Here is a 12,086-nt window from a genome sequence, read left to right as displayed (position 1 = left end):
GGCTGGAGCATATGCGAAACGGTTTTGGCCTCCGGGCTTGTGGAAAGAGGTAAAAAAGCATCAGCCTGCATGCCCAATTTGGTGTGGCGAGGCTGGAAGCAAAGGGTTATAGAACAATCACGCGGTGCGTTTAATTTCCGTGACCATCTTTTGTCGGTGGCTGTTTGCTGCGCCATGCACCCAGCACACCACACGAATTCATTTTGGCTCGTTTGGCTCAACTTGTCGTGGCCCCCCCCCCCCCACACCAAAAAAAACGACTGCTAGCCTAAGGATGATAAAAGGTCCTGACGAACGATCGATTCCGAAAAAAACCGCCCCATATTAGGCGTGGAATGACTTAATCAACCGTACAGTATGTGCATCCCTCGGGACCTACCGGTTGTACCGATTCATTATCGAACCGAAAGTGGCATGTTTTTATCTTTTGTGATAAGTTACGCACATTGAAGGGCGGTACAAGATGTCGATGATGGTAGGAGAGATAAATTATCGATTGTGTACCTCTGCGGGCAAACAATATATGTAACTTATGGTTTTTAATGTTCGTTGTACAATCGATTCCGTTGTACAATCCTTTAATAATGAATATTTATTGCTCCATTTTTTATCTAAGTTACAACAAAAAAAGTTACTTTTTTTTCGAGGATATATCTTGATACAAGAAGATTTTAATTAAGCATTTTTTGGTAAACATAACTTTAATTCGATATGCTTGTTTAGGATACGATTGGTTTAACATAAACGCGACTGATCATTTATCATCAAGTGCTAAACCTTTCACGACAGTACAGAGAGAAGGAGAGTCATTTTTCATAGCTCCTTTCGAATGCCACTTGTTGATTATTTCGCGGGGTAATTTTTCATGCTAATTCCTTACGATGTGCAATCAACACTTTCTAATCCTTTCCATAACCGCATCTCCTAGTTTCACCGTATCGTCAATTAAACCATTTAGCATTCATTCACCATCAAAACCCATCTCTCTTGACCCCCTCTCACATGCACATACAGCAAACGCACTGTCCCTTCACCAATCAGTAATCTTATCGCTGCATCACCACGTCTTTTCATCTTAAAGTCCGCCTCTGGTCAACGGCCCAGCCACAATGGTACCGCATCGGTGCCGACCCACCGATCCACCAACCGGCGAACGGGTTTAATTTACCGGCCGGCGAATGTCAACTGCAATTATTTTCCTGCCACAAGCATCCTCCTCCGCCACCTTTCGAGGCCTTTCCTTTGGCACCCTAGACGTGCATTTGCGAAACGGTCAATCGCATATTTACGATTTCCTTCCAGCGTGGATCGCATGCACAATTGATACCGAAGCTCCCCGACCTAGGACACGACCGTTTTATGCGTCCGAGGGCCGCCAGGATGCTTATCGGGGGCACAGACCGCGTGCATAATGTCATAAATATTCCAAATCCCAACACCAACACAACACCGCAGTCAGTCCGGCGAGAGATGAGATTTTTATGGCCCCCTTCCCAATCAAATATTCACCATGTCTTGGGTTGATGTTCTTCTGGCCATACAGACATACCGATAGTAAACAAGGCAACAGGTTCGGATGCAATAAAATCTGAGCGCCACTTACATCCATATGGTTCAGAATGATAATGTTTTAAAGTGATACTTTAATATTGTCGCTTTGAATGAGCCTACTGACACGCTTATGGGCTTTACGATTTGCTACTATTTTTAGCTTTAGAATCGTATTTTTCAATATAAATTGTTAAGTATTGAGTTTTTATATCGACGGTTTTTTATTTTCTTTTCTGTATTAATATAAATATTATTGGTTCAATTAATGGTTACGCACAGTTGTGCGACAAATTCCAGCACTGGATATGGTAAGGTATGCCGTAGAGTGTAGGTAAACGATTGATCAATCGATCGCATCTCTCGGGCTCTGATCAAAAAAGGTCAAAATTACCATAATGCCGCCACTGTGCTGCATTTTTATTTTATTTTCGCTCTTGTTTCATACTGTTTTGTCTTCCCTTTCTTTCTTTACATCCTTTAACGACACAACCCCATCTAGAAAACATCCAGAAAACTGCATGCTAAACCATCCATCGAACGATCTGATGAAGCAAACCGATTCGGACAATATGCTGGCCGGTGAAAAGTTTACCAACAACAAACAGTGCGAGCTGGTGTTTGGCAATGGATCGAAGATCTGTTCCTACATGCCAACCTGCGAACGGTTATGGTGCAGCTGGGAGAATGAACTGTCCGGCTGCAAAACGCAACACATGCCCTGGGCTGATGGAACCGAATGTATGGAGGGTCACTGGTGCCAGAAAGGTCGGTGTGTCCCGATTGATCGGACAGCCCTGAAACCCCAGAACGGTGGATGGAGTGCGTGGAGTTCGTAAGTAGCAACCTGAAAAACGTTCGATTTTAATGGAACAGTTTGCAACTGCATTATTGTACTTTCTTCCTTCTCAGCTTCGACACTTGCTCGCGAACTTGCGGTGGAGGCGTCCAGAAACGTACGCGCGAATGTGACTCACCGAAGCCAAAAAATGGTGGCAAATTTTGCACGGGATTGCGGCTTGAGTATCGTGCCTGCAATACACACGCCTGCCCGAACTCGCGGTACAACTTCCGCGAGGAACAGTGCCACGAGTGGGATGGTCAGAACTTTGATGTGCCCACGCTCGAGCCGAATGTCCGGTGGATCCCGAAGTATGGCGCGCCGGTCGCGGATCAGTGCAAGCTGATGTGTCGTGCACAGGACAAGAGTCTTTACTTTATGCTGCGTGAAAAAGTAATTGACGGTACGCCGTGCACGTTTCCCGAGGACAGTTTCGATATGTGTATTAATGGGCAGTGTCGCAAGGCGGGTTGCGATTATGTGCTTAATTCTGACGCTAAGCTTGATCAATGTGGTGTTTGCAAAGGAGACAATTCGACCTGTCGCCCTGTGAACGGATTGTTGTACCTCGGTAAGCAAAACAGCGTACATAAGGTGTCGGCTGACAATTCGATGGAGTTCCACATACCGGACGGAGCAACCAATATTAACATCATACACACGGGTTACACGAAGGATGCATGCTTTTTGAGTGAGTTGTAACCTTCATGGACTTAGATTTTTGTTGGAGAATTGCTTCCTGATTTAAATTCTTCCTGTCTCGCCCTTTTCTCGATAGGTTTAATGAGTGGAAATGAAATCATCTTCAACGATCCGAAACACCCGACGGCACACTCCAGCAAACATCGACTGTTTGCCGGTGTGCGACTCGAGTACACCGTGCACGGAACTCAGGAACGCATTACATCCACCTATGGACGACCGCTCAGGGAGAAGCTTACGGTGCGAATTATCCGCAAGCCGAACAACGATAAAAACTATAACGGACAGGTGGATTACAAATACATGGTACCGATACACCCGTTCGGGAACACACTCTCTAACGCGATATATTCGAAGCACGAAAACGAGCCCTACCATCATCCACACCATACGCAGCACAGTACCCATCACAGTACTAATAGCGTGAAAAGGCATCAGCATACGGTATCTTCGCCGCCCGAATCACCGTACCGATGGGAAAGGACACAATGGATGGAATGTGATCAGCAGTGTACGGGCCGGAGACGTCGAACATCTATCTGTATCAACACCGACAGCCAGCAAGAAGTATCGCCGGAAAACTGTCACCATTCGGCTAAACCGCAGGACATGTACGAGTCCTGCAATACGGAGTGCAAATTCACGTAAGTCTTAATGCAGTGCCGTACTGTCTTCTCTCTGATCAACACTAACCGTTTTTATTCATACAGCTGGAGGCAAGGTCGCACAGAGTGTTCAAATCCTTGCGGAGATGGTTACAAACAGATCGAGTACCTGTGCGTCCGGTTGTATCCTCAGCTAGAACGAAAGGAGGAATATGTCGATGAGGCAATGTGTGCGGGTATTTTAAAACCGATCAGCAATCGTGACACACCCTGCAAAGGCTCGTGCAAGAACGCAACCTGGAACTATTCGTCGTGGAATAAGGTTACAAGCAAGCTCTACAATTTACCGGTTAATATTAAACCTTCGATACCGCGTTACTTATCTGGGTTTCCTGTCTCTTTCTCTGTTTCTTTCTTTCTCTACTTGCTGTTTGTGTAATATGTTTACCGCAACGCACTGTGAAACCTTCAACGTCGGGTCTCGGGGAATATCTCACACCAACGCTTGGGATGTTCCGTTTGGCGGCTGTCGGGGATGGAACATGTTCATGTTCTTTGGTTTGTGTTTTGTGACGTCTACCGCCATACTTGTTGTGTCCTGTCCTGTATCCGTGTGTCCGTGTCTGTACATCGATCTCATTGTGTATCGTCCCTCTTTCGGTGCTAATGTGAGCAGTGCTCCTGCTCGGACGGTACGCAGAATCGTACCGCAACGTGTCTCTCCGACCCGAACGGTTTCCGGATCGATGAGGAATACTGCGAAGCGAAGGAACGCAAAATGGTAGTTCGCTCGTGCGACACGGAGGAGCAAGAATGTGCCAAATGGGTTGCAGGAGAACTTACACCGGTAGCTACTTGTTGCTTTATCCTACTTCTTTCTCATGCTCACCACATCCTTTCAGCTCCCACATACTGTTCTCGCAACATCAAACATTGCCTACCTTCGGGCGCTTTGATACAGAACAAACCACGCAATCCAAAACCCTTACAAGATAGGGATTACATGTAGATGTACATATATTCGCCATTATTCCAATAGTCGTGTAGTACTTGTGTGTGTGTGTGCGTTGTTAAATTGTTTATATTTCTCTTTCTTTAATACGTTGCGCACTTTGAAAGCAACGGATTGATTTATGTCCTAAATCATTTTTAAAATTAACTACTGTGCTACCGATAATGGTTTTGAGGTAAACCTTTAGCCATTTAAACTTCGTTGATATTATTTCCATACTCCTTGCCATTAGAGTAAAGAATCTAGCAATGAAAAATCATCCAATTCATACGTTGTATCTATCGCCATCATCGATCGATTTGCATATGATAAAACCTGCGCTTCTCACCAATATTTACTAGATTAATTTCCTTTCTTGCTAATCATTCTACCTAATCAATCATCGTATCCGCAAACGTCTTCTGCATGTGCTTATAAATGTGTTTGCTCCTACTATCATCATGCTTTACTTCTTGCGTACGTAAATGATTTTCATCTCAATTTCATACTTGCTATATCCTTCCAACTGCTCCGTTTGTCAGTGTTCCGTTACCTGTGGCGAAGGTCAGCGAGCGTACGCGCTGCAATGTATGCTAAAAAATGTGAGCGTCAATGCTGCCTTATGCGGTGCCCGACCAGTGCCTGTCATAATGAACTGCACCATGCCGCCCTGCGAACCAAAGGTTTGTGTGTTTCTTGTAGCTTTTCCTCTAACCCACCCTGTTCGCGAGAGTGCCACTTTTCTTTCCTACTCACCATAATGTTCCATGTTCCGGACTAAATCATTCGTCTACTGGTGCTTACCACAAAAAATTGTTCAACTTGTCATACATGAGCTGCTTATTGCTTTTGTGTTTTTAAATGTTTCTTTTTATTTTCATATTATTTGTTTGTTGATCGTTGCTTTATTTATTATGTCGTATATGTTTATTCGTTCGTTTTGTTCTATTCAACACTATGTTTTACTTTTACTTTAAATGTGCTTTGTTTTTGTTCTCATATCATTTTCTATTAAATTTATACAAATACCATTTTCTTTTAAATACCATACCGCCATTGTTACTGGTTAAATACTGTGCAATAACAGCACCAACGAAGTTTACTGTATCGAATTCGAATTCAAAATTTTCCCCCTCCCTTTATCTATCTATCTTTCCCGAAAAAAAACCAACAAAAAAAAACACGGTGCCAACAATATTTGTAGCAAATGCCTAACACCCAATACTCATCCTATCTGAACGACGTACACCCAAACCAGAGCATGAAAAACGGCAACTACCAACCGAACACGGAATCTAGCCCTGTTCTGCGCGGACAGTGGCGCACCTACAGCTATTCCAACTGCAGTGCCGAATGTAAAGGGGGCTTTAAGAAGCGTGTCGTGCGCTGCATGTCCGAAAACGGTCAGGTGCTGGAGGAACGCTACTGCCCGCATCCTAAACCTCCGACACAGATCAATTGCGCCAACTTCCGCTGTCCCACATGGACCTTTGGCCAATGGAGCAAGGTAAGTGCATAATGCGATCGTTACGATCGTTCCGTCCGTTAATATCCCCAGAACTCCGACAGTGTTTTCGTGTCTTATGCAAAGTTCGGTTTTGAAGGAGGTAGGAGGCATAAGGGACGTTATACAGTGAAAAAAAAAAAAAAGTTCATCCTCACATTAGACACATTTTGCTGGTAGGAAAATCCTTTTAAAGCTTGTAGGATAATCGACGGAATGCAGCAGTGAAAGCTTGTTTCTTTCAAAAGTATACATAATTGACGTTTGTGCTTCACATTTCCTGTTCGAGTTATACGCTGCCATACACACTTATATCATACATATCAATATTCACACTTACAACACTGAATGTAGCGATTTTTTGCCTGAGCAGTATGCTAGGATTCTTCTGTACACATTTATTTGCTATAATTGTTTTAAAAACAAGCTTCTATATTCAGCTTAAGCAAGTTTTCTAATGTTGCGCTTACGATCACAAATCACACTCATTCTCAATCACACCACCATTATCCGAACCATAAACCCTAAACACACCATACAACATGAAGATCAATTGCAAAACACCACACATCGCAACGTGTTACATCGTGTACACACTGTACATGTCACTCTTTTCTGCCTCCCAAGAGGATGGTGATGATCCATGGTGATCCACACTACCTATGCTGCAACTTCTACACAACAACACTGCAACTTTTAAAATTGTATAGTGCAAATTTTAAAGGCTAGAAATGGTCGAAGTTGGCACCAAGATCTACTACACGCATGCCAAGTTATGTTGAAGTCAATTTTCAATGAATCAAATTTCTTACTACAAATACACTACCGTGGAAGATATTTTCTTTAAATTTTCATCAGTGTACTCATTTAAACATCGTCCTCGTTAGCGAAAGATTTCCCCAGAACTTATTATTCCCACATGCGATATCCCTTGATCCTTTACCGCAACACACCGCAAACTGAGGCTAAGGTGCAAACTTCAATGACTGTATTTTCTCTTTTAGTGCAATCACGAATGCAAACGCTCCCGTCAGGTCCTGTGCCAGGACCATCGTGGCAAAGAAAGCGACCAATGCTCGACGGAAATGAAACCGCCCGATGTGGAAACGTGTTGTAATTTTAAATGGAGAATTACCGTAAATATCGTCCCAGTGCCATTTGTTCTATTCTTTTGCTATTTTTCTTTCTGTTTGTTTTTTTTTCAATTTTTCTATTTTGTTTTTGTTTGTTTTTTGGTTTGATTTTGTTATGTTTTATTTTTAAGTTTGTTAGTTTCATTTTTTGGTTGAAATTATTTTTCTATTCTGTTTCTGGTTTTCTTTTTATATTCATTTGTTTTCTTTTTGTCTAAAGTCTCTTTTCCAACTGTATCGGTAATTTCTCGATACAGTTACCCAATTGGCAATCGATTTTAGTTATTGCGTGTGTTTCTGATGTACATTTTTTTCACTCCCGAGATCGTGTATTAACGATGCAATTGTGTTTCTCTTTTTCTTTCATATCTTTCTCTCTTTTTCTTTTTCTTTAAAATATGTTTCATCAAATCACCAACATGGATTGTGTACCTTTGTTCTTTTCTTTGTTTCACACGCATACACATTACCTCGAAATATGAAAACGACTACAACAACACATTTAATAATTAATAACTCTTCCATTACGCTCATCGCTGTGCCCAATATGCGATTCATAAAATAAATATTTTAAAAAAAACTACACACACATACACTTGCACTCTACAACTACATACATGCAAAAATATGTGTACCGTTCATATACGTTCAATGTGAACATCCAACAACATTCGCCACCAAAAAAACAAAATAAAACTGACGATCATCATCTACGCCTTACCACCATCATCACCATCATCTATACGCTGCCGCGATCGCTTACCGGTGTCCGTGTGTGTGCTGTGCTCGTGCCGTCGTGGGTGCCGTGCGTACTTGTCGCGTTCCTTCCCCTCCCCCGTACAATGGCCAGTGCTCCGGAACGTGCGATGCCGAGGGACGCCGCCGGCATCATAAAATCTGCAAGCGGATATTCCCCAAGTCGATCGATAATCCCCATCCGTACAAAACCGGCCGCAAGGTGGACCCGAAGTACTGTGCCGGTCTTAAAGAGCCGACGGAAAGCAAGAAACAGAAAAAATGTAACAAACCCTGCTCAACCTACTGGAAGGCCTCGCCCTGGTCTAAGGTGTGCTGCGTAACTATGATTGTGTTTTGTGTTTTTTTACCCCCAAGACTTTATCCTTAGTCCTTCAATGTTTGTAGATAAGCGTCCCTTCACTCCCCAGCTCCATATTACCACACAGCCCATGGAGCTTTGGCTTTACCTCGCCCTATCAAAGTGTAGCATCGAACGACTCTGAACCTCGTATCTCCAGAATAGCTTATCATACGCCATGTAAATTCGATCATAAACCTCTCGATCTCTCTGACGATCCTTAGCTAGATGCGAGACAAGCTGAGAATGTTTCAGACGTTCTGTGTTACACTTTTGCCTACATTCCTGTCCACATTACAAACATTGTCTAACTTTCTATTGCTACTTCTATTGCAGTAATTCTGTCTATCTTTCTAACGATCCACAATGTTTTGTCTTCCCACCTGTTTTTTTTTTATCTGTCATGTTTCACATCTCTCTGTGTACATCAACACCCGAACCAACCAACACCAACCGACCACACACACACACCGTGCTCTCTGCCATCTTCCCGTTTGGCTCTGGACCGTTTCAAATCCATTTGGTCACACTTTCCGCTACATCCGCTACAACCGCAACTGGCCATTCGAATATCGGGTTGTGTAAAAAACCCACGATTCTGTTATTTACATTTTTGAATTCTTTCCCACTCCCGAAAAATTTCCCTTCACACCTTTCCCCTTCACTGTCCATACTCAATCATCCCGCCTCGATTGAACGCATTTTCCCACGTTAACAAACCCCTAAAAACACACACACAACCCACACTCTCACAAATTGTCCCCACAACAATGAACGCGGGTCGGGCACAGTGTTCGGTTGGGTGCGGCACCGGTAGGACAGTGCGAAACGTGACCTGCACCGATGGCCGCCAAATCTTGCCGGGAGCCTGCAACAAAACGACGAAACCCCCCAATACGAAGGTCTGCGAAGCATTCGATGGCTGTAAATGGAAGATAACGAAGTTTGGCAAAGTATGTGTCGATCGTATCCGTTTGCGCGGAACATATTCACTTCACTAAGTATCACTTCTATAATTTTATTCGGTTTTTGAAATATGTATTTCCATATGTATTCTCTCATGTTTTTTTTTAATCTCTCGGAGGGATCATCGAACTGATTCCCTCTGCCGTAAATTTATTAAATCTTTGGCTCGAACTGCATTCGATACCTTGCCCAAATACAGCGTACAGCACAAATCGACTGAGTGAGGGAGCACAACAAACAATATTAAATTCAAAAACAATTATGTTCCTATCGTTGCTTCCGCTTTGGGTACTAACCGCATTCATCCTCGTTCACGGCAGCTGCTTACCGAAAATGTCCTGCTAGGTTGGGTTGAGGATCGAATGCACCTAGTGCAGCGATGCTTTAGCACTCCTGAGAGTAGAACCAAAAGGCACACAAAAAAAAGAGCGCAAGTAGTTCAACTGAAACGCAGCTAGAGAAAAGATTTTATTGATAAATGGCTTAAATTTTCACATTACTTGAAGAAGAGCAGCACTTCAAGCAACGCTACAAATCTTATAAAACACCCTCCTTTCTAAACTCATATTCTTTCTCTCTTGCTCAATGTTTGTATCTACCTCTGTGGTCCTCGATTGCGATTCTGTTTAATAAGCAAAAAAAAAGCATAAACTCAGCATCAAACCACACCACAAGCGTCGGGCAACTCTCACACATCACGGATCATACCCGACCAGTCTATATAACAGGTGGATAGATAAGTTATAGTCCTGATTAAAAATAAAAAAATTTCTGTCAGTTTGGACCAATCTTGAAGACACCTTGTATGAATTTGTAGCTGATTAGATGATGAGTTATAATTTTTTGAGTAGAGCAGCTTCTGATATAGAGCAAGGCATAGATAAAAACGGATATGCTAGGCTAATCCATCCTTGATTTATGATGAGTTCTCACTGTTCAAACCAAACAGTGGCTTGATAAGTCTTACCCGGGCTCTGCCCAATCACCTACAAACATTAAGTATTTGTTTTGTGAGTTTAAAAGCGACCGTATCGACACTGCTGATACAAAACGCACGTTTTGGTCGGGAGAAAGAGGTTGTTTTGCCAGAAAATCCATAAAATGATTTTGAATAACCGTAAAACAACATTGCAGAAAATAGCAGAAGCTCTGAGGTCCAATGATGATGAAATCGCTTAAACAGAAGCCTATCTAAGGGCTAATGCTAACTATATTTTAAAAATAACGTCGAAAAGATAGTCGATTGCTATTAGTACTGCTTCGCACTCGGAGGCAAATAAGTTGAGTAAAAAAAATTAATTTGGGCACCAAAAAATCCTTTAATCGTGGTTAGGACTTAGACTTATCTACCCAACTGTCGTCAATCTTGTCTCTCGATGCTCAAGCACGCAACCTCACTCACCACATCTACCTATCTTCTGCATTCATCCTCCTCATGTGCGTTATAGTGCAACTGTAAGGGTAGGCAGAGTCGCACGGTCAAGTGCTTCGACGAGCTGCTCAACACCGAGTCGAACCGCTGCTCCGAGAGCACACGACCGAACAAAACGATCGCTTGCCAGAAGCCTGCGGGATGCCGTACCCTGTCGCGCGGTCGCCATCATGATCCGGTGTACCGAAATTGCAAGGATGCACAGCGGAAGCATCGCACGGACGGCGAATATACGATGAGTGTCAACGGAACGAGGACAAAGATTTACTGCCATGGAATGGGGACGGTATCGCCTACGGAATATCTTACCCTGCCTGCTGGTAAGTATAGGAGATCCTTCTTTTTTTTTGGTCCATACAGCAACCCGCACATCTTTCATATCCTCTTTTGCTCCCCACGTGACAGGTCCAACGGAAAACTACGCCATCTACATTAACCGGCGTGCGGGCGATGCAAACAAATGTGAAAAATCGGCACGGCGCGATTGGTTGGACGAAAGCATTAGCTACGGTGCGACACACTACCGAAAGATCCGCATCAACGTTATCACGCTGCTGGTGCAAACGAACGACTTCCGGTTCACTACCAGCTCCGGTAAGGGCCAAGCGTTGGGTTCGGCCGGTGACTGTTACAGCAATACGGGCCGTTGTCCGCAGGGTGATTTTGCGATCAATCTGAAGGGCACGCCGTTCCGCATACGACCCAACACGTCGTGGGAAACGGCGGGTGTTAATTCCGTGATAAATTTCCTCGTGCCGGTAAGAACTCTGCAGCATTTAAATCGGAAATGGAATGGAACTTATCTCAGCTTTTTTTTTTGCTCCCTAGCTACAACCGCCCTATCAGAAGGTGCGTGCCCTTTGTGGCGGGTACTGTGGAAGCTGCTCAGTGTCACGAAATACCAACCTATATCTAGAGCTAGTATAGTACGCGGTCAGCGACCATCAAAGGAGCTCAGCTCTCACTAGGCAGCTAGTCCGACTCAACCACGAGGACGAGATTCGAAACCCATGACCTTACAGTGTTAGTGTTCAAGGACTGGTGTTTCCACAGCGATCACGATCAAACTTCGCCATCAAGAAATAATTTATCATGGCTTGCATAGTTCTCTACTCTACCTGGCCTGGTCTGCACTTGTGGATGCGCTAGCTGATGTCTACTTTAGCGGCATAACACTGCCTTCCCAATATTTCCCATTTACTCGTACCGTCCTTAACCGTGAATAGTGTACACATTTTTCCTCGATTCGTGTGTTATGTGTGTTTGTA

At 43.6% G+C, this 12,086-nt stretch overlaps 1 protein-coding gene across 1 annotated transcript in view; it reads left to right on the top strand.

Moving 5' to 3' along the window:
- LOC126559641 (A disintegrin and metalloproteinase with thrombospondin motifs 9) overlaps window positions 1-11,754 on the top strand; it is a 92,280-nt gene extending 80,526 nt beyond the window's left edge. The window contains exons 10-22 of the mRNA XM_050215811.1: window positions 2,051-2,383; window positions 2,461-3,080; window positions 3,168-3,735; window positions 3,802-4,018; window positions 4,373-4,543; window positions 5,230-5,370; window positions 5,892-6,194; window positions 7,196-7,327; window positions 8,175-8,390; window positions 9,212-9,373; window positions 10,835-11,138; window positions 11,224-11,576; window positions 11,647-11,754. Of these exons, the coding sequence (XP_050071768.1) occupies window positions 2,051-2,383; window positions 2,461-3,080; window positions 3,168-3,735; window positions 3,802-4,018; window positions 4,373-4,543; window positions 5,230-5,370; window positions 5,892-6,194; window positions 7,196-7,327; window positions 8,175-8,390; window positions 9,212-9,373; window positions 10,835-11,138; window positions 11,224-11,576; window positions 11,647-11,745 (3,619 nt within the window). The 3' untranslated portion in view covers window positions 11,746-11,754. The remainder of the gene's footprint in view (window positions 1-2,050; window positions 2,384-2,460; window positions 3,081-3,167; window positions 3,736-3,801; window positions 4,019-4,372; window positions 4,544-5,229; window positions 5,371-5,891; window positions 6,195-7,195; window positions 7,328-8,174; window positions 8,391-9,211; window positions 9,374-10,834; window positions 11,139-11,223; window positions 11,577-11,646) is intronic.
- Window positions 11,755-12,086: the final 332 nt, after the last annotated feature.

This window comes from Anopheles maculipalpis, chromosome 2RL, assembly GCF_943734695.1.
Source record: "Anopheles maculipalpis chromosome 2RL, idAnoMacuDA_375_x, whole genome shotgun sequence".
Lineage (NCBI taxonomy): Eukaryota > Metazoa > Arthropoda > Insecta > Diptera > Culicidae > Anopheles > Anopheles maculipalpis.
The sequence above is the reverse complement of the archived record's forward strand: the minus strand, read 5'-3'. Positions and strand labels throughout refer to the sequence as shown.